General features: G+C 36.4%; 1 protein-coding gene across 5 annotated transcripts in view; it reads right to left on the bottom strand.

Annotated features, from left to right (window-relative positions):
- NEK1 (NIMA-related kinase 1) overlaps window positions 1-23,443 on the bottom strand; it is a 204,946-nt gene that overhangs the window by 138,842 nt on the left and 42,661 nt on the right. For 2 of the 5 annotated variants that reach the window (XM_011959631.1, XM_011959632.1), the window contains 6 exons: window positions 12,834-12,893; window positions 12,520-12,579; window positions 12,376-12,426; window positions 12,169-12,243; window positions 6,468-6,631; window positions 6,256-6,387 (listed from right to left, as the gene is read on the bottom strand). In XM_011959631.1, coding sequence (XP_011815021.1) covers window positions 6,256-6,387; window positions 6,468-6,631; window positions 12,169-12,243; window positions 12,376-12,426; window positions 12,520-12,579; window positions 12,834-12,893 — 542 coding nt within the window. The remainder of the gene's footprint in view (window positions 1-6,255; window positions 6,388-6,467; window positions 6,632-12,168; window positions 12,244-12,375; window positions 12,427-12,519; window positions 12,580-12,833; window positions 12,894-23,443) is intronic. The other 3 variants (XM_011959633.1, XM_011959634.1, XM_011959637.1) reach the window with 2 other exon arrangements.

Raw genomic sequence — 23,443 nt, 5'->3', positions numbered from 1 at the left:
AAGTGGGTGACCTTCGGATGGGGTCTCTGAGCGGATGTCCTTTTTGATACTATTCCTTTCTGTTAGTTTTCCTTCTAACAGTCAGGGCCCTCTGCTGCAGGTCTGCTGGAATCTGCTGGAGGTCCACTCCAGACCTTGTTCACCTGGGTATCACCTGCAGAGGCTGAAGAACAGCAAAGATTGCTACCTGTTCCTTCCTCTGGAAGCTTTGTCCCAGAAGGGCAACTGCTAGATGCCAGTCAGAACTCTCCTGTATGAGGTGTCTCCCAGTCAGGATACACAGGGGTCAGGGACCCACAGAGGAGGCCAACTGTCCCTTATTAGAGCTTGAACGCTGTGCTGGGAGATCTGCTGCTCTCTTTGGAGCTGCCAGGCAGGTATGTTTAAGTCTGCTGAAGCTGTGCCCACAACAGCCCCTTCCCCCAGGAGCCCTGTCCCAGGAAGGTGGGGGTTTTATCTGTAAGTCCCTGGCTGGGGCTACTGCCTTTTTTTCAAAGATGCCCTGCCCAGAGAGGAGGGAATCTAGAGAGGTAGTCTGGCCACAGCAGCCTTGGTGAGCTGCAGTGGGCTACTCCTAGTTCGAACTTCCCAGTGGCTTTGTTTACACTGTGAGGGTAAAACCGCCTACTCAAGCCTCAGCAAAGGCGGATGCCCCTCCCCGCACCAAGCTCCAGCGTCCCAGGTTGAGCTCAGACTGCTGTGCTGGCACCCAGAATTTCAAGCCAGTGGATCTGAGCTTGCTGGGCTCCGTGGGGGTGGAACCCGCCGCGCCAGACCACTTGGTCCCCTGGCTTCAGTCCCCTTTCTAGGGGAGTGAACAGTTCTGTCTCACTGGTATTCCAGGTGCCACTGAGGTACGAAAAAAAACTCCTGTGGCTACCTCGGTGTCTGCCCAAATGGCAGCCCAGTTTCATGCTGGAAACCCAGGGCCCCAGTGGCATAGGCACCGGAGGGAATCTCCTGGTCTGCAGGTTGTGAAGACTGTGGGAAAAGCACAGTATCTGGGCCGGAGTTCATGGTATAGTCCCTAACCGCTTCCCTTGGCTAGGAAAGGGAGTTCTCTGATCCCCTGCACTTCCCAGATGAGGTGACACCCTACCCTGCTTCAGCTTGCCACCCTTGAGCTGTGTCCACTGCCCAACCAGTCCCAATGAGATGAACAGCGCACCCCAGTTAGAAATGCAGGAATCACCCACCTTCTGTGTCAATCTTGCTAGGAACTACAGACGGGAGCTATTATATTCAGCCATCTTGCCAGCCGCCCGTTTTTTTTTTTTTTTGAGACAGAGTTTTGCTCCTAGCAAGACAGGCCAACATTCAAATTCAGGAAATATAGAGAACACCACAAAGATACTCCTTGAGAAGAGCAACCCCAAGACACATAATCGTCAAATGCACCAAGGTTGAAATGAAGGAAAAAATGTTAAAAGCAGCCAGAGAGAAACGTCAGAGTGCAATGGCACAATGTCGGCTCACTGCAACCTCTGCCTCCTGGGTTCAAGCAATTCTCCTGCCTCAGTCTCCCAGGTAGCTGGGATTACAGATGTGCCACCACACCTGGTTAGTTTTTGTATTTCTCGGAGAGAGGGGGTTTTACCATGTTGGTCAGGTTGGTCTCAAACTCCTGACCTCAAGTGATCTATCTGCCTTGGCCTCCCAGAGTGCTAGGATTACAGGCCTGAGCCACCATGCCGGGCGTGGTTCTATTTCTTTGGAGAACCTTGACTAAAGGAGATGACAGGCCTGAGCCACTACACTGGTCTTTTTTTTGTTTGTTTAAGAGAGAGTCTCACTCCGTCACCCAGGCTGGAGTGCAGTGGTGTGATCTCAACTCAGTGCCACCTTCGCCTCCCAGGTTCAAGTGATTCTCCTGCCTCAACCTCCCGAGTTGCTCTGTAAGATTCTATTTCACAGAAATAATAAAAAATAAAGAATAAAACGTGGCAGAAAAATGTTCAAAAAGGTGAAGGATTACAAACAACTTGTTATACTAGGGGATTTGTTAGATAAATCATAGCACATTCAGGCACTGGAATTTTGTGCAGATATTAAAAAACTGAAAACAATTTTTAACATGGGAAATATGTATGGTAAGAACACTAAATTTAAAAAGATAAAAATTTGTATGTGTGATTTGATTTCCATGATCTCGGGAAAAAGAAAAGGAAAAAAGTATGCAAAAAAATTAACCAAAGTCTTCACCAGTGACTGTCTCTGTAGGGATTTGGAATTATTTTCTTTCCTGTTTCCTAACACCTTCTTCCTTTACGTTCCAATTTTTCTAAAACTAACCTACATCACTTAGCAAGCAGAAAAACAAGAAAAAGAAAAGCCTCGTGTGATTTTTCTTCAGGTTTTCTTTTTTACTGAGCAAAAAGGAGAGAAAAAGGAGGTATGAACAGCTGACTGAGAACACTGTATGCAAGGACAATAATAAGGTAGTTAGCCGCTGCTATTTTAAAAATAGAAATACATGAAAATTCTTGAATTCAGCAAAAGAAAGAGTATTAAAAAAGAATTTGAGAATGAGAGGAAGAAAAAAAGATTAAATGCCTTTCAGTAAAGCAAACACTGACAATAGCTAAAATGTGGAGTAGTGAAAGTTGTTGCTCCACATCAGTGGAAAGATTACAGTGTGTATGTAAATCTAACACAATGAGTATTATTAAGAAAGAGATCACAAGAAAATTATACACATAGTAATTAAATCATTTCCTTGTAAGTGATTGCCAGCTATGAAAGAAAAGGGCATTTTTATTCTTATAGCAAAATATAAGAAAATACAGCTGGCTCAACATCTGAAAATCAATTAATGGATTAATTAATCAATGGATGACATTAATCCATCACATTAATAAGCTAGAGAAGAAAAATCACATGATCATATCTATACATGCAAAAAAAAAAAAAAGCATTTGACAAAATCCAGCACCCATTTCTGACTTTAAAAAAATCTCAGAAAACTTAAAGAGGAACTTCCACAATTTCATAAAGAACATCTACAGAAAACCTACAGATAACATATTTAATGGAAACTTGAAGCTTTCTGGCTAACATCAGGAATAAGACAAAGATGTCCTTTCTCAACACCACTCTTCAACATCATATTGGAAGTTCTAGCTAATGCAATACGGAAAGAAAACACAAGGTATACAGACTGGGAAGGAAGAAATATAACTGTCTTTGTTTGCAGGTAACATGATTGTCTATGTAGAAAATTCAAAAGAAACACCAAAAATACCCCTCCCAGAAAAAGTGATTATAGCAAAGTTGCAGGATGGAAGGTTAATAAACAAAAGTCAATTGTTTTCCTATATATAATCAATGAACAAGTAGAATTTGAAATTAAAAACACATTATCACTTTCATTAGCACTCCCCAACATGTAATATATAGGTCACAAATCGAAAAAAATTTGCATGGATATGAAGAGAACTACAAAATTCTGATAAAATATATCAAAGAACTAAATAAATGGAGATATTTCAGGTCTAATAGGAAGTACTGGAAGACTGAATATTGTCAAGATGTCAGTTCTTCCCAAGTTGATCTACAGATTCAACACAATCCCAATTCAAAATCCCAGGATGCCAGCCGGTAGATATGGACAAACTGATTCTAAAGCTTACGTGGAAAGATGCAAGAACCAGAATAGCCAACTCAGTACTGAAGAACAAAGCTGGAGGACTGAAACTACCTGATTTCAAGACTTAATCAGTAAAACAGAACAGAGAGCACAGAAGTAGACCCACATAAAAATCCTTTGTCAACCAATCATTGACAAAGGAGCAAAGGCAATTTAAAGGAGCATATATAGTCTTTTCAAGAGATGTGGAACAACTGGGCATCCATGTGCAAAATAATGAATCTAGACACAGACCTTATATCCTTCACAAAAATTAACTCAAATGGATCACAGATCTAAAGATAACATTAAACTATAAAACTCCTAGAAGATAACATAGGAGAAAACCCAAATGAACTTGGGTATGGTGATAACTTTTCAGTTGTAACACCAGAGACACAATCCATGAAAGAAACAACTGATATGCCGGACTTCATTACAATAAAAACATTCCACTTTGCAAAACAGAATATTAAGGGAATGAGAAGATGAGCCACAAAGAAAAAGAAAATATCTGCCAAAGACATACCTGATGAAGGACTATTATACATAATATACAAAGAACTTTAAAAACTCAACAATATAAAAATGAATTTAAAAATGAGCAAAAGGCGTGAACAGACAACTCATCAAGAAAGATATACAGATGGCATGAAGCATATGAAAAAATGCTGAATATGTCAATAGGGAATTTTAATTAAAATGAGATACCACTACACACTGATTAAAATGGCCAAAATCCAAAACATTGACAACACTAAATGCTGGAGAGGATGTGGAGCAACAGGAATTCTTAATCACTGCTGGTAGGAACGCATAATGGTATAGCCACTTTAGAAGACAGTTTGGTGACTTCTTACAAAATCAAACATACTCTTAAGACATGATCCAGCAATCATCCTCTTGGCATCTGTTTAAATACATAAAAGCGCATGTCCACATAAAAACCTACACACAAATGTTTGTAGAAGCTTTATTCATAATTGCCATAACTTAAAAGCAACAAAGATATCCTTCAGTAGAATAATGGATAAAGTGTAGTACATCTATTCTGGCTGGGTGTGGTGGCTCATGCTTGTAATCCCAGTACTTTAGGAGGCCAATGCAGGAGGACTGCTTGAACCCAGGAGTTCAAGACCAGCCTGGGCAACATAGTGAGACTCCATTCTACAAAAAAATTAAAAAATCAGCCACGTATGGTGGCAAGCAACTGTAGTCCCTGCTGTTCGGGAGGCTGGAGGGCCACTTGAGTCCCGGAGGTTAAGGCTGCAAGTGAGCCGTGATCATGCCATTGCACTCCAGCCTGGGTGATAAGACAAGCACCTGTCTCAAAAAAAAAAAAAAAAAAAATCACCAAAAAAAAAAAAAAAGTATGGTATATCGATACAATGGTGTTAAGAAGAAATAAGGTATGGAAACTATGAAGATATATGGAGGTACCTTAAATGCATATTAGGAAGTGAGAAAAGTCAATGTGAAAGGTCACATACTATATGATTCCAAGTATATGATATTCCAGAAAAGGTAAAACTATGAAGGCAGTAAAGCAATCAGTGGTTGCCAAGAGTTGGGAGGGAGGTTGGAGGCAGATGGAGCTCAGGGGATTTTGAAAGCAGTGACATTATTTTGTATTACAGTGGTGGATATCTGTAATTATACATTTGTCAAAAGCCATGGAATGTACATACCACGAGTAAACTCTAATGTAAACTATAGACTTTGGGTGATAATGGATCAATGTTTGATGGTAACAAACATTATCACTCAGATGAGGATGTTGATATGGAGGTTGTGCATGTGTGAGGAAGGGGTACATGGGAACTCTGTACTTTCCACTCCATTTTGCTGTGAACCAAAATCGCTCTAAAAATAAAGTTTACTAATTAAAAAATATATATACTAAAAAGATCAATAATTCTGGAGAATAAAAGCCTCCCAAAAAATTTGTCTCACTATTCATAAAAAAAATGCGTATGTGTAAGTCTGCAACCTTCCTTTCTCAAAAAATATAAGCTACATGTATCAGGTTTCTGTATATAATTTATAATGTATATATAAATGTTAATTTATATTTACCTCAATTATTTATCTCTGCTCAAGCATACATTAATCAGTTATCATTATTAAATTAATTCAATGGAAGAAAAGAAATAATATGATGAACAGGATCACAAAGAGTTATAAATCAGAGATGAATGTGAAGAGAAAGCATGCTAAGACAACAAAGAGAAAACTAGGCTTTGAAGTGATGAAGAAAAGGGCGAAAAATGCACTGGGGTTCTGCATAAAGTGTGATTCAATTTAGATTTATATCCTGATTTATTTAAAGCAAGTGGGTGATGAAACGTTATAATTATGTTGGCAGAATGTTATCACATGTTCCTTTAAATAGTATATTCAGTCTAAACAGACAAATAAGACACAAAAATCAGGCTGAACTGGAGAGCTACATGCTTTCCACAGTGTAATCAAGGGCCAAATTTGCACCTGAGAAAATTATTGCACCCAAGAGGCAAAAAACATCATATATGAACAATGGAGAAAACATCCACAAAGTGTAGGTACTAAGCTATGTATGACAAATGACAAATTACACACAAGGATGAATTCACGGATCATCACAGTCCAACCTGTTTGCATTGGCTTGTTTAGACACCGCCTTCAATCTTTTCAAAGTTTTTCTAATATCATCAGCATCAGGGAAATGGTGATGACCTGCAGCCCCATAAGGAAATCCTGGACGAACTCCAGGCAGAATTCCGCTGTAGATAAATACGCACAGTGACTTTCATTACTATCTCAGAAGCAAAGCATAAGCAACTTCTGCAGAACATAGCCATACCTTTCTGGAAGACCTCGACCATATATTTCTCTTTTCCATTTAGTTTCATTATCTTCTGTTCTCTGTTGCTGCATTTGGTCAAAAATGGCATGGTAATGTTCATACTGTCCTCGAGAAGAAAAAGATGATGGAGCTATAGTCCCTCCACTGCCAAGAAAAGGAGCCTAGGGATTAAACAAAGAGCTCTCACATGTTTATCTTATAAGGCCTAACCGGCCTGTACTAGTCTCAAAAGAAAAAGTAAATTTCAGTGCTTGACTTTTAAAAAGTAATTACTTAATATGAACATACTAACAAACATAAAGCCTAAAGCAAAATGTTTTCCTATTATAACTATTAACAGCTAAGAAGCAGTATACTTTGTAAGTGATAATAATGCACAATGTGACAAACAAAAACAGCAATATGACACTAATTTCATGTAAATATGGAAAAATCTGGTCTTAAAAGGTTTTGAAACAAGCTTCCAATATACGTTTCATGTAATTCTGTTTCGTTAAGTTTATGTATAGCTTATAAGTAAAGGACAGCATGCTTTTATATAACACTCAGAATTATATTTAACAAAAACGTCTGCATATGGCTTTTAATATACCCCAAATCCTGAAATTCGCCAAACACATATGAAGGTATAATTATTAAAACATGTTCTATATGTACATAAAAGAGGCAAAAAGTCGTATCTATCTTTAGTTTCCAAGTAAGTTGGGAAAAATAGCACAAAATTAGAAAAACTTTCAATTCTGTGGTAAACAAGTGACAACAGAGAGATTCCAAAGTAGTTTAAGTACTGAGCAAATTCACAAAATAGTAAAAAAAAAATCAACAGTAAAATCCTTATTTAGAAAAAAGGCCTTGGGGAGAGATATTGTTTAATCTGGTCTCGATAGCAATGTAAGGAGAGTAAATATGAGCCAATGCATTAAAGTAAAAATAAGCAATGTATGTATATACTTAGGTATGGAAGGTGGAGGAGGAAGGAAGTATGATGACAAACAGAAGGAAGGCAAATAAGGAGTATTAAGTTTGGCTATAAAAGCTTGCTATAGCTAAATGCTATCTGCCCTGGGTGCTTGTGTTAAAAAAAAAAAAAATAACAATAGAAAGGATTTATAAAGTTTCTAGCAGCAGTAGTATACCAAAAGAGTTTTAAAGGTCAGTAAGTCAATATTATGCATGGTAAGCAGAAATAAGAAAGTAAGGCAGAGGAATTAATTAGAAGGATGTTGCCGTCCTGACACCAAGCCAAGAAGCCTAGAAGTAAAGACAGGCAATCAATGAAAAAGTAAATGTTGAAGGAAGTCTGGATTCTCTGCAGGAATGACAAAGGATAAAGGCAAAGACTTAAAGACTCAACCACAGAGACATAATAACTCAACCATATGGAAAACTCAGAGTAAAAAACAGATGCTAGAAAGATAAAAGTAAATAAAAACTGTGTAATGCTATAGAAGTCATGGTGAAAGAATTTCATTAAGAAGAAATCAATAACCTCAAATGCAAAGGTCAACTTATTTCAACTTTTCTTATCTGAGAATAAGACCACCAGATATGACTATGGCTGAGTGGAAGCCTTTAAAAAACTGTTTTCTGAGCATGTGAAGTGATAAGAACAGAAGCCACAATACTGAGAGTAAAAAATGGAAAACTTCCAGGTGATAACATCTTAAGGAAAATGTCTGGTTAAAAAAAGAAACAAAGGCCAGGCACAGTGGCACATGCCTGTAATCCCAGCACTTGGGGAGGCTGAGGCAGGCGGATGGCTTGAGCTCGGGAGTTCAAGACTAGCCTGCTCAACTTGGCGAAACCACATCCCTGCAAATACAAAAAATTAGCCGGGCACAGTGGCATGTGTCTGTAGTCCCAGTTACTTGGGAGACTGAGATGGGGAGATGGGAAGTTCGCCTGAGCCCAGGAGGTCAAAGCTACAGTGAGTTGTGATCCCACCACTGCACTATAGCCTTGCAACAACAGAGTGAGATCTTGTCTCAATAAGAAAGAAAAGAAAGGAAAGAAAGGAAGAAAGGAAGAAAGAAAAGAAATAAAGAAAGAAAGATGTCAGAATCCAATAAAAGAAACTTCAGTGTAACCCAATAAGATAAAATTTGTCTTAATATCCTGTAAGCTGCACACTATTTTATAAGCATTATTTAAAAAAAAAAAAACCAATACAAGATAAACATAGATAACTGATTAAAGATGTTCAAATAACGAGTGATGAAAATTACTAGAATAGGAAACTCCATCAAGGTGGTCCTTACATACATCCTCAAAATGTACACCTGAAGTCAAGAATCAGAATTCTGTTATAAGGTGGTCATATTTCCTATGAAACCGGTTACTCTTCGAGTTTAGTCCAATGCTATTATCATCTTAACTTGGCTGAGTGTTCTGTTTCTCTTTAGCAAAAACAAATGTAAACATCTCAGAAAATATTCATACTCATACTCAAAATAATGTTGAAAATACTGTATTAGAATACTGATGAAATATGTTTGTTTGAGACGTAAATTTATGTGCAATAAAAATTCACCAATTATAAGCACAAGTTGAATTCTGACAAATGTAGACACTCACATAACCACTACCACAATCAAAAGCATATTCATTACCCCAGAAAGTTCCCCTGTGTTCCTTTGCAGTAAATGTTCCCACTGTCAGCAACCACTGATCTGCTTTCTGTCACTGCAGGTTGGATTTACCTTTCCTATCATGTCATGTAAATGAAATAAAAAATATGTACTCTTTTATCTGGTTTCTTTCACGCTCAGGTTTTTAAGATTGATCCATGGTTTTGCACGTATAAACAGGCTATTCTTTTTACTGCCAAATGGTATTCCAATATATTTTCAAATGAGATACACCTCTTCCATATTATAATCACCATATAACCATAAATGTGGAATATATAATTTTTCTAAAACACATTCATAAAAGACACATTAAAAATGGATAAAGCAAAGAAGGTCCAGATTTCGCAGATACTAAATGATCAAAAACATTTACATTGGATATTTATACTGTGAATAATAATGCCTCTTATTTAGAAGTATGTAATAATAGTATTAATTTTGAAATACTTCCTTTAGTTTTAGTTTTATCTTTCTTTTGGGGATCTCCTTAATTTGATTCATATTACATTGAGCCTCCAGGTCCTTATCAACTACACCGAAATCAAACAGCCTAACAGTTAAAATATTTCAAACTCAATGAGGAATAAATACAGACACTGACATAGAATTCCCTTTAAATCATGGAAAATAAATTGCTTTATTAGTCTTCAATGAAAGCATTACAGAAGTTTATAAATTGATGCAGAAATCTATTCAGCACACGGTATCTAACTTGAAAATTGTCTCAGTTACTAAACATTAATAAAACTGATTAAACTATATTAGATATCATAGGAAAAAGCACTTTGTTACACAAAAGGGAGAAGAAAAAATCATCAATACTTCAATGCTAATCATGGACTTGATTAAAAAAAGCTTGACAAGATCTGAAGGTGTACAAGTTGGTAAGCTTTCTCTTTCCAATCAGATAAGATATGAGGTTAGTTATTTTAGAATGGACCAGATTCTGAGTCATTCCTGATCATTCAGGAGGTAATAAGTTCTATTTAAAGATAACATAAAATTATACTACTAAAAACACTGTATAATCTATATTAATACAAATTTGGAAAAAGTTACTCTTAATGAATTATTAATACGATATGAAGAACTTCTGCATCTCAAGAGACTGAAAAACAAATCTATAAATGCAGGGCAGAATGTATATGTCTAGATAAAACAAACTTTTATTCAAATTATAACTTCTGGGGAAAAAAACAAGAATTGTAATCGATCCAATTTTACAAGTATCTATCTATTGTACCTTTAAATATCAAGATTAATGGGTATAGGTGAGTGAAACTTACAGTTTGCAGATGTATTGACTTAGGCCGGGCACAGTGACTCACGCCTGTAATCCCAGCACTTTGGGAGGTCGAGGCGGGCAGATTACCTGAGGTCGGGAGTGCAAGACCAGCCTGACCAACACGGAGAAACCCCGTCTCTCCTAAAAATACAAAATTAGCTGGGCATGGTGATGCATGCCTGTAACCCCAGCTACTCCAGAGGCTGAGGCAGGAGAATCGCTTGAACCCGGGAGGCAGAGGTTGCAGAGAGCCAAGATCGTGCCATTGCACTCCAGGCTGGGCAACAAGAGTGAAACTCCATCTCAAAAAAAAAAAAAAAAAAAATGTACTGACAGTTTATTCAGTGGTACAAATTAGCTCATTCATCTTCTATGCTGTATAACAAATTATCACAAATTTAGCAGCTTACAAGAGTATCTATTTATAATCTCAGTTCCCCCGGCTCAGGAGTCTGGGTGCATTTAGCTAGGTCCCCTCCTCAGGATCTCACTAGGCAGAAATCAAGGTGTCAGCCAGGGCTACAATTCTCAACTGAGACTCAGGATCTCTTCCAAGTTAACTGGTTCTTGGCAGAATTAATTTCCTTGTGACTATATGACTTGGACCACAATTTTCTTGCTAGTTGCCCATCAGAGACCACTACTTGCAGAGGTCATCTCTACTGTTTTGTTTTGCCACATGAATGTTTACTATCTTCCAGGTGAGCAGAATTATATCTTTCTAATTTCTTTTCCCCTTCCAGTCAGCTATGAAGGAGTCTTATATGTTAATGTAACCCTGGCAGGGACCATCCCATCACCACTCACCATATAACATAATCTAATCAAGTGCGCTGCTATACCACAGTATTTACAGGTACCACCTACACTCAAGGGAATGGAATGATACAAGGTGTGTATACTAGGGGTCGACAATCTTGAAGACCATCTTAGAATTCTACCTACTACAAATAGACATGTGTGTAGGATGCTACATGAGCAAAAGAGGAAGTATAAGATTCAGAATGGCAGAACAAAGAAGGAAAGGGAAATTACTATAGAAGCCCTTGCCAGACAGGTTCCAGGCACTGTTCTCAGAAAAAAAGTTTTTTTTTTTCCATCAAGAAACCAAAGCTCAGAAAAGTTCAGTAATGTGCCCAAAGTTAGATACTGTGGATCTACCCAGAAGGAATGTTTGGATTAACTCATCTAGGTAACTGGTTATTTAGGTAAATGGATGGAGGTGGGGGGTGAGGGTGAGGAGGGATGGAGGAGTGCTATTAAGTAAAGGGAAACACAAGTGCAAAGACAAAGAGATTCGGCAGACTACATACAGTGAGGAAACTACAAATATGGTCTTCATTTCAACATGAATACAGCATAGGGTGTGTGGTAGGGAATGGATGGAGATGAAGTTGGAGAGACAACAGGGATCAGATTAAGAAGCATCTTCTGAGAACTTAATGTTTAAGGCTACGTGAAATTACAGAACGATTTTAGGCTGCAGTGTCATGAACTGTGTATAATTTTTAATAATTCCTCTGACAGGAATAATGTTATCATAGTCTTTACAAAAAACTTTTAAAGCGATTTTGAGTATAGTCACATAATAGTTAGCAATACAAGTTACATATCAGACACATGCAGGAAAGCTAAGTATTCATAATAAATGCTGAAGAATTCTAGGTAAAAATTAATTGTACACTAAAGAAAAAAAGAAAATCCAAGATACATGCATTTTAAAGAACAAGGTGAAACTGGAGGGAAAAACGGTAGTATAACCATATTGGTATAAAACGCCTACCTTTACTTCACCACCTCCACCAGCACTTAGCACATTTCTCCATCCTTGTTCCCTGGCCCTATTTATTCTTTCCAACTTAGGGGAAGAGAAATAAACAAAACACCATTTCAAGTATTTAATATAAAATACACATAATACATTCAGCAATCAACTGAAAATCAGTGTATTCCTTAAGGAAAAAGTATATTTAATAGATTATCCTCTTACCCTTTCCTTTTCTTGCCTTTTCATTTGTTCAGCCTTCATCAAACTAATAATCTGTAACAATTTTAAAGACAAGCTTCTTACAACTCTTGAACCTATTATCACTTACAACTTGCCAAAGGTAGAAAAGCAAGAGCAAAAAATTACCTGATCCTTTTGTTTCTTTTCTTTTTCAATAAATTCCAGCCTTCTCTTTCTTGCTGCTTCCTTAAATAAAAAAAAGAACACTTTTATCAATGATAATTCCTAATTTTTCTAGTTTCATCAGGAAAGTTAGTACACCAATGGCAGAGGTATGTTCAATGAGGTTTTTCTTTTTTCTTTTTTTTTTTAAAAAAAGAAGTTACAGGTATTTGTTTGAAAGAAATAAGGAAGGTTTGGAGGCTTTAGAGTAAGACTTTGTTTCTTTTTTAAAATTATGTTTGTAAAGCTTTAAAATAACCAGACAGATGTCTTTATACCTCAGACATTTTCCTCCTTTCTTCTCCAGTATTCACTCTCTTCTCTGGAGTTTGATGGGCCTGGACAAAAAGTAAAACTACACATTAAAGATTATGAGGCACTTATTTGAAAAAAAATCCCAAATTTACAGAAATTTAAAATAAGAAAAACGTAAAGTCAATACTTTCGTAACTCTCTTCCAAATTACATTATCTTTAAAAATAAAAAACATTGTAGTCTTTGATATGCTGTTAAACAAAGAAAAACATTAGATTCAAAGAAACTGTGGAAAAGGGTCCTTCCCCAATCGTCAACTGAACAGTTTTGTGCTCAGGTATGGATGTTTAAGTTTTCTCATATTATCACAGAATATCATTTCAAAAGCCCAATGATGGAGGTAATTTTTTTTAAAAAAAATAGTGACTACATATTCAGTATATAAAATTCAAACAAGATTAAAAATTTAAGGTCTATTTTGCTCTCCACCTCCAGAGGTAACAGTAACTACTGTTAATACTTTCATTAGTGTCCTTTAGAGATTATTTTATGTACTTAGATATATATATATATATAGTTCAACTACATACATACAATAATTTTAGCTATAATTTTTACATACATGTAATATTAATGTGTTATTAGATGGAAAAATGACTTTAATTTTTTAAATTTCAATAGTTTTAGGGGTAAAAGCGGTTTTGGTTACATGGATGAAATGCATAATGGTATATATTAGATATTTACATTTCTTCTTTTATATACTGTTTACCTAGCTTTGGGGTTGTTAATGGAATCATACAGTATATACTCTTTCATATCTTGCTTTTGCTCAACACTGTTTTCAAGGTTCATTCATGTTATTATTTGTATCTGCATCTGTTTTCTTCATGGATATATAACATTCTATTAATTTTGATTCCTTTCTTTCACAATTATCTTATACTTTACTCATTAGGTCTATTCTCAAGTATTTGGGGGCAGGGCTGGTGTGGTAGCTCCCACCTGTAATCCTAGCACTTTGGGAGGCCAAGACAGGAGGACTGCTCGAGCCTAGGAGTTTGAGACTAGCCTGGATAACATAGTGAGTCCCCATCTCTACAAAAAATTTTTAAAAATTAGCCAGGCATGTGGCCCGCACCTGTTGTCCCAGCTACTCAGGAGGCTGAAGTGGAAGGATCTCTTGAGCCCAGGAGGTAGAGGCTACCGTGAGCCATGAACACATCACTATACTCCAGCCTGACAGAGTGAGATCCTGTCTCAAAAAAAAAAAAAACAAAAAACAAAAAATAAAAAAGTATCTGGGGGGTTTGTGGGTATTTCTTTCCATTTATTTTCTAATCATTTAATTTTTATATGTTGCCCTTCCATCAGGCCACTTTATTTATTAATAGTTTAATGCTGCTTCACCAAGAGTTTCTAGGTAGATAATCATATCAAATGTAAATATGACATGTCTATGTTTTCTCTCCTCTTCTAATTACATTTCTTTCTTTTTAATTGCTCTATCTAGAACCTCTGGCATAATTAAAAGATGGCAATGACAGCAAATCCCTCTGTCTTGTTCCTGACTTTAATAATAATGATTCCAATGTTTCATCATCATGTATAAAGCCTGCCATAGGTTTCAGGTATACATACAGTATTAAGAACTTACCTTCTGTTTCTTGAATCAAACTTTTAAAAACAAAAGTTAGTGTTAAGTTTCACTGATTTTTCAGCATCTACTGAGATGATTTTTATATGGTTTTCTTCTCTAATCTGCTAATGCAGTAAAATTACAGTAATTGGTTTTCTACTGTTGAAACATCCCTGTATTACTCCAACAAATCCTGTTTGATAATTACTAATTATTTTTTGATAAACTGCTTGATTTTCTGCTTTTTAAGTCCTTTTCTTTTTTCCAGGATTTCTGCATATGTTCTTACAAATGACCTACACTTTTGTTTTACCCTGTGTTAACTACACAATTTTGTAATCAAGGTTAAGCCTAATGCATGACCAATTTTTCAAACAATTCGAAATACAATTCTATATACCAAAAAAGATAACAATTTACAGAAAAGTTTAAGTTATTCTATCATGTACCAGTGTTTACATTTTTTAGTCACCTTAGAAAAAATGATTTTAAAAGCATACTGTACAATTTTTCACCTACCCTGGATTTTGATACAAAGGAAAGCAGACATTACTTAAAAAAATTACTTGGGAAAAATACTTTGATGGTGATTTACATTATTAATAAAATAATCCAGCATTTGATTACATCATTAAAATTTGTCTCTACTAGGGGGGAGGGGTAGGGATAGCATTAGGAGATATACCTAATGTAAATGACGAGTTAATGGGTGCAGCACACCAACATGGCACATGTATACATATGTAACAAACCTGCACATTGTCCCCATGTACCCTAGAACTTAAAGTATAAAAAAAAAAAGTGTTAAAAAAAAGTTGTCTCTACTAATAATTCCATTTTAACAGCAGCTATATTTTAACAAAAGTCATTGGTATAAAATTAGTTTTATAAATTATCCTTTGCTTCAGTTTTCTAAATTATATGGAATGACCATAACAGATAGACACTAAAATTCTAACCCTGAAAAGCAAATTCAAAATATTACAAAATAAGCATGACCCTCACAGCATTTTTGAAATAAATGTCTCACAATATATTAAAAAATCAGAAAGGCATACAAAAATTTACTTTCACTGAAAACAATTCAAAAGGATAACATTTCTGCTTTGGAAAGCAATGGTATAATTTAAACCACATATTTCTTTCTAATGAAACACAACTATTTTGCTTTAATGAATACATTATTGCATATGAACCCAGGAAAATGCTGATATTTAAAATATGTAATACCATCCAATGGGTTAATAAACTTATAAATGATAATAATGAGTCTTTTGTAATGTGCTTTGGCATTTTAATTAAATGATCATAAGCCAATTTTATTGGTATAATATGTTTTAACTCAAGGCTATAGCAACAATGTGCTAAAAGCGGTAGTAAATCTCACACCTGATTCCTCTCTCATGATTAACTAAAGAATGCATTTACTCTCTGACAAAATAACCTAAGCAATCGGTTCTTAGAACTATCCCACGCCCTCACCGTATTATTAGTTCCTAACTCCTAACCTCTAATTTTGGCTAGTTATTTCAATTCAACTCTTATTTAAGCTAACCATTTACATTACCACGTTACCCCAGAAAAGACACTAGAGTTGATGACATAAAAATACTGAAATATTTAAAGAACATTAGCTTTCAAATTTTTTCTAAAGGCAACCCACAATAAGAAATATATTTCCCATCTGGACTCAGTGAAGATACATACACACCCCTAAGTTTCATAAAATACCTTCGCTATGTATAGCAGACCCTGCTACTTTCCATCACATGAAACAAACAAACAAAACATTCCCTGCTCTTTGCCCACTAGAATGTTTCTGCCATCACTAATGGATAGCAATCCCTTGTTTTAAAAGAGTTATGAGAGATCTCTGGGGGCACCGTTGTTGAGGTACAAGAAATAAAAATTGTAGGTAATGCTCCTCATAGTATCATTACAAAAACACAGTTGACATTTCAAGGTATGTTCTATGTATACAGAATTTAAACAGTGGGGAATGTTACCCAGAAGCTTTGTAAAAATACATATTCCTTCCATACAAATGAATATTTGGCAATAAAAAGAAAATGAAGTACTGATACATGCTACAACATAGATCAACTGTGAAAACATTATGCTGAGTAAAAGAAGCCAGTCACAAAAGACCACATACTATATGATTCCATTTATATAAAATGTTCAGATTAAGCAAATCTGTATAGAGACAGAAAGTAGATTAGAGGCTGCCTAGGGCTGTGGGGTTGAGGGAAGAATGGGGAGTGGCTGCTACTGGAAAAAGGATTTCCTTTGGGGTTATAAAAGTGTTCTAAAATTGATTGTGCAGATTGCTATGCAACTCTATAAATACATAAAACCATTTAACTGAAAACTTTTAATGGGTGAATTACATATAGTATGTGAATTATATCTCAATAAAGCTATTTTTTTAAAAAATACATATCCCAAGAGCTGCTAAATCATCATCTTTGGACACAGAGCCCTACATTCTATATTTTGACATGTTGCACAGGTTAACTTTAGTAGTCAGTCTAGAACCATTCTCAAAATTTGAGTACTACAACACCAAACAATTAAGCAATTTAAAAACAATACAGCAACTCAATATAAATAACTGAATTTTATATATATTACACAATAGTGTGGAATAAGAAGAGAATGTTTACATATTCATATACTCTTGGGTAAGTTACATGAAGGTAAAGATTGTATTCATCTTCTAATGGTCCATATTGCCCTACATATAAGATATTCAAACATTTATGAAATGAAAATACTAAGCTGTTCCTCTAAGATCACACAGGTATTTTCAGGACACTATTTCTATAGTGAAGAGGATAATATGAAACACAAAACATCCACACTGAGAGAACTGTGTTCTTTTTAAAAATCACAGCCCAAGTACTAAAGTGTAATATAATATATTCAAGGAGCTCCCTCTGGTGGCTTAATGGCCACACCTTTGCTTTAAAAGAACCTTTAAAAAAAACCTGTGACTGTTACAGGAACTGGAGCAAAGAAAAGTCTTACAATACATGAATATTTTGTGGACAGGTTGAATAATAACAACTTAATGCACATTAGCTTAAATTTGTGCAATTAAAACATGACAGTATCTTAAGTGGTTAAAGCTTTCCTTTTTTAGGCTTGAAGTTAAAAATTCTAATGAGTCATTGTGAATTTCAACCTAAAAGATGCTTTAATTTCCAGGGTTTTGCAAAAGAAGTCTTTTTAAAAAAAATGAGATAAAAAAATGAGATAAATCAAGGGAAAGGCCGTGTGTGGTGGCTCACGCCTGTAATCTCAGCACTTCGGGAGGCCGAGGTGGGTGGATCACTTGAGCCCAGGAGTTTGACAACAGCTTGAACAACATGGCAAGACCCTGTCTCTACAAAAATTACAAAAAATAGCTGGGTGTGGTAGTGTGCATATGTAGTCCCAGCTACTTGGGAGGCTGAGGTGATTGCTTGAGCCTGGGAGGTGGAGGCTGTAGCGAGCCAAGATTGCACCACTGCACTACAGCTTGAATGCAGTGCAGGCCCTGTCTCAAAAAAAAAAAAAAAAAAAGAAAGAAAGAAAAAAAAAATCAAGAGAAAAACCTATTTTTACAATCATGCAAAAATCATATTTAAAATACTTCAGAAATCTGGGGTTGATTTTCCTTTAATTCTTTTAATTGTTAGAAGATTTGAAAAACTTTCCACACAATTGATTACTATTTCTTTTTTATCCTACTTTTTGTTTTCTTCAAATGTTGTTTTTCTTTCATTGTGATAAAATACATAAAACAAAATTTTTCATTTTAATCATTTTTTTAAGTGTGCAGTTCTGTGGCATTAAATACTTTCACATTGCTGTTCACGGAAACTTAGTTTTAAGTGAAAAAAAAAAATTTTTTTTTTTTTTTTTGAGAGACAGTCTCGCTCTGTCACCCAGGCTGGAGTGAAGTGATCTCTGCTCACCACAACCTCCACCTACCAGGTTCAAGTGAATGTTCTGCCTCAGTCTCGCAAGTAGCTAGATTACAGGCATGTCACCATGTCTGGCTAATTTTTGTATTTTTACTAGAGACGGGGTTTTGCCATGTTGGTTAGGCAGGTCTTGAACTCTTGACCTCAAGTGATCCATCCACCTTGGCCTCCCAAAGTGCTGGGATTATAGGCATGAGGCAGTGTGCCCAGCCAGTGAAATGTTTTTAAATTAAGCTATATAATATTTCAAGTGCTGATTATTATTTAGTTCTCAATGGTCTAGCTCAGACCATATTTGTCTGCCTGATGAAGTTTGAGGGCAACGACTCTGCCTGAAATTCAAAACATTTATGACTACCATCTGAATCATTTGCCTATGATTCAGAATATTTGATAGTAGAGATATTATTCAGAATATTATCAATTGAAATCTGAAAATTCCACAGCATGCTGTTTTTATAAACTGAATATTAACTGAAAATAAGGAAAACATTAAGAAAACCAACACATTACTTGATTCTATCAGCCATATGAAGAAAAAGATTATACACTTGGCTACAATCTTGCCCAAACACTAGGGACTTTCTATGATATCATTTATCTAGATTCACCAACAGTTCTGATCTCTCCATTCAGTCAGGCTGATACATGGCCAAGAGATAAGGCAACTCGCTTGTACAAGTCCACTCGAGCGTGTATTCCTTACAGACATAATAACATAAAGATACAAACACCCCCAACTTCCCATCTCTCTACCCCCACAACGGCAGTTTTATTCCCTGGGAAGACAGAGAACTCTATGTGTATATATTCCAAACATTAAAATGGATTACACTTGTAAACCATTTAGAATAAATAAGCATCTTAAAAATGGTCCATGAAATAAATTTACTTTGAATTCATATTTCTCTGAACTCTATTAGAAAACATAAAACATATTTCCAAAGAAATTTTGATCCAGGGCACAATTTTTTTTAAAAGAGAACATTAATAAGAATCCAACCAACCTGACTGATTTCATATCAATGAAATACAACCACTGATAATCACAAGTAAAAATATACAAAAAGTATATATAACACTAAGTAAAAACAGAAAATTATCTATAAACTTTCTGAGCTATATTAAAAATACAAGCAATATATATTTGAATATAACATGGTGGCTCATGCCTGCAATCCTAGCACTTTGGGAGGCTGAGGTGGGTGGATCACTTGAGGTCAGGAGTTCGAGGCCAGCCTGGCCAACATGGTGAAACCCCATCTCTACTAAAAATACAAAAAAATTAGTCGGGCATGGTGGCACATGCCTGTAATCCCAGCTACTCGGGAGGCTGAGGCAGGAGAATTGCCTGAACCTGAGAAGCAGAGGTTGCAGTGAGCCAAGGTCACGCCATTGCACTCCAGCCTGGGGGACAAGAGCAAAACTCCATCTCAAAAAAAAAAAGAAAAAAAAAAAACCCCAAAAAACACACAGGAAGTCCCACAACAAAATTAAGTAAAATTAAATGCAGTGTGTAAATACTGGTGACGTTTTATTCTTTTATTATATAAAACTCTTAAAAGCACACTAAAAATTATAGTGTTTATTAAAATACATACTTCACAGAAAAAAATTACAGATCAAAGTTATACTACTCAAATTACTTCAAAGAACCAAATAACTTTAACAGAAATCAAGTCTCTATTTCAAGAATTAGATATGTATGTGCAGAATCAATTTCAAATGTTCTAGAACTTCCTGTTCATTACCTCAACCTGAAGTAGTTTTTTACATTCAATTTTATTTTTAAAAATGGATACATAATAATTGCACACATTTATGGGATAGATGTGATATTCTGACACATGCATACAATGTGTAATGATCAAATAAGAGTAACTGGGACATCCATCACCTCAGCAGCTACTTTTAAACATTAAGAATAAAAGCTTAGCCTGGTTGCGGTGGCTCACATCTGTAATCCCAGAACTTTGGGAGGCCGAGGCGGGTGGATCACTTGAGGCCAGGAACTATTTGCCAAGAATCAGTGAACAACAACAACAAAAATCCCCACCCTCATGAATTTCTGCACTGTAATGGAGGAAACTGGTAATAAAATTGAAAATAGATTAGCAAGGGATAACATTGTGGAGAAAAACAGAGCAGAGTAAAGTAGACTAGAAATGTGGGGATGGCGTAGAGGGATGGCTGTTACTTGATACACTGTGATCAAGAAAGGCTCTATTCATTAAGGAAGTTTTGAGTACAGACCTCAAAGTAAAGACAGCAGCAGATACAAACTCATTTTTGCAGGTAAGTACTTGGCATGTTTAAGGGCAGGGCAACAGGTTTGGCATGGCTGTACTCGGGCTACAAGGGAAGAGTAGTAAATGAGGCTTGGAAAGGTAATGAGGCTGTCGGGGGCTTCGTAGATGATTGTAAAGACTCTGGATTTTTTTTTTTTTTTTTTTTTACCAAGTCTCACTGTCGCCGGGCTGGAGGGCAGTGGTGCGACCTCAGCTGACTGCAACCTCCGCCTCCTGGGTTCAAACAATTCTCCTGCCTCAGCCTCCTGAGTAGCTGGGATTACAGGTACCCACCGCCATGCCCAGCTAATTTTTTTTTTTTTTTTGTATTTTTAGTAGAGATGGGGTTTCACCATGTTGGCCAGGATGGTCTCAATCTCTTGACCTCGTAAGATCAAGGTCACGAGGCCCGCCTCCCAAAGTGCTGGGATTACAGCCATGAGCCACTGCGCCAGGCTGACCCTGGCTTTTACTGAGTGGGATGAAAAGTCACTGAAAAGTTTCAAGCAGGAGAGTGTAATGATCTGACTTCCAAAATAAAAGGAACATTTGGGCTGCTCACATGAGAGCAGACTGAAGAGGATAAGTGTGAAAGCAGTTAGACTAATCAGGACATTAATATTATAACCCAGGTGGAAAATGAGGGTGGCCAGGACTAATATGGTGGTAAAAATAATGAGAAGTAGTCAGACTGTGAATACATTTTGAAGTCACGATTGACAGGATATGACGTAGAAAGAGTAGTCAATAATGACTCCAATATGGAAGATGAGAACAAATGGAAGGGCAGAGTTCCCATTTACTGAAATAAGTAAGATCAATTTGGAGAGAGAATGAAATCAAGAGTTCATTTTTATATATGTTAATTTTGAGATGTCTATTAGATACACAACTGGAGATGTTAAGACAGATATCAGTCTCAAGTTCAGGAAAGGAGTCCAAGGTGGAGATACAAATTTGAGACTCAGCTTATATAGATGTTATCCTCTAGAAAGTTCGTATGGATACAAAAGAGAAGATATCTGAGGACTGAGACCTTGAGCACCTCAGCATTTAAAAGCCCTGGAGACGAGGAGGAACTTGCAAATGAGGCTGAGAAGCAGCAGTCAATGAGGTAGGAAGAAAATCAGAAGAATGTAATACCAGGGACTCAAATGAAGAGAATATTTAAAGAAGGAGGGAGCAATCAAGTGAATCAAAACCTGAGGTCAACGAAGAAGAAAAATGACCCATGGATTTAATAATACAGACGTCAGGAGCCATTTCACAATAGCTGTTTTGTAACAGCTATGACAAAGAAAGCCATGAGTGAAGTGGGTTCAAAATGAAATAAACTAGAGACAGTATAGACAATCTTTTGGGAAAGTTTTGTCGTTAAAGGGACCAGAAATATAGACAGGTAGTTGGAAGGACATAAGGGAAAGTTCCTTTTTAAAAAAACTTAAGATATAGGATATTTGTTTGCTAACATGAATGATTCAGTAGAGAGAGAAAAGGATAATGATGCAAGAAAGAGCACAAAGTCCTTTAGCAGGCAAAAAAGAATCACAGTGTACAAATAGTTGAGTTGACCGTAGTTGGGAACAGAAACAGGTCATCCAAAGTAAAAGGAAGAAAGGCAAAATATTTGCCAACAGGGAAGACTGACTAGCAGAAGTAAATGTGGGGAAGTTTTCTTCCAATTGCTTCTATTTTCTCAGTGAAGTAGGAAGAAAATATTGGTCCTTGTGAAAAGCAAACAGAAGGTAAAAAAATAATCACCTAGGAAGTAGAAGAGTAAATACGCTGAGGAAATATAATAGGGTGACCAGAAGGTGCTAATTTGACATTGTTGGTTACATACTGAAAGTTAGACTAGTTACAATAGTCATATGCTTTCTCCAGCCATATTCCACTGACCAGGTTCAGGCACACAGGAAGTGGAGAGTTGGATTTCACAAAGTTAAGTTTTTTTGGTTACTGGTTATTGGTAATAATGGAAGAGAGGACAAGAGAGCTGACCTTTTGGAAATTATTATAAATGAAAATGGAATTTAAGCCAGGTAAGGAAAATAGAAACAAAGAGGGAGGAATAAAGGAGGCTATTAGGATTCATGGATCCAAATGGGACAGATGTTTTGGAGGCAGACTCCTAAAGAAATAAGCTAGAAACACAGGAAGTGGTGACCAGGGAATGGGATGATTATAAATGAGGCTAAGAAAGAGTTGTTATTATTGATAATGAAAATTTTAATAGCACGGCAATAGGTGAGACTTTTAAGGTAAAGTGGGAGACAAGATATTTGAAAGAGAATGATCAAGAAAATAAGCCAGGCGCAGTGGCTCATGCCTGTAATCCCAGCACTTTGGGAGGCCAAGGCATGCACTGCTGGAGCCCAGGAGTTTGAGACAAGCCTGGGTAACATAGTGCAACCCTACCTCTACAAAAAATAAAAAATTAGCTGGGTGTAGTGGCACTCGCCTATGGTTCAGCTACTTAGGAAGCTGAGGCGGGTAGATTGCTTGAGCTCAGGAAGTGGAGGCAGCAGTGAGCCATGACTGCACTACTACTGTCCTCTAGCCTGGGCAACAGAGCAAGACTCTTTCTCAAAAAAAAAGAAAAGAGAAAGAAAGAAAACGAAAACAAAAGGCCATGTTCTATAGGAAGTATCATCTTTTTTTATACTAAAACTGTAAAGAATTATGACAAAATGTTGGAAGGACAGTGAGTCAGGTGTTAAACTCTTCAAAAGACA

The sequence above is a fragment of the Colobus angolensis genome, unplaced genomic scaffold, assembly GCF_000951035.1.
Source record: "Colobus angolensis palliatus isolate OR3802 unplaced genomic scaffold, Cang.pa_1.0 Scaffold5, whole genome shotgun sequence".
Taxonomy (NCBI): Eukaryota; Metazoa; Chordata; class Mammalia; order Primates; family Cercopithecidae; genus Colobus; species Colobus angolensis.
The sequence above is the reverse complement of the archived record's forward strand: the minus strand, read 5'-3'. Positions and strand labels throughout refer to the sequence as shown.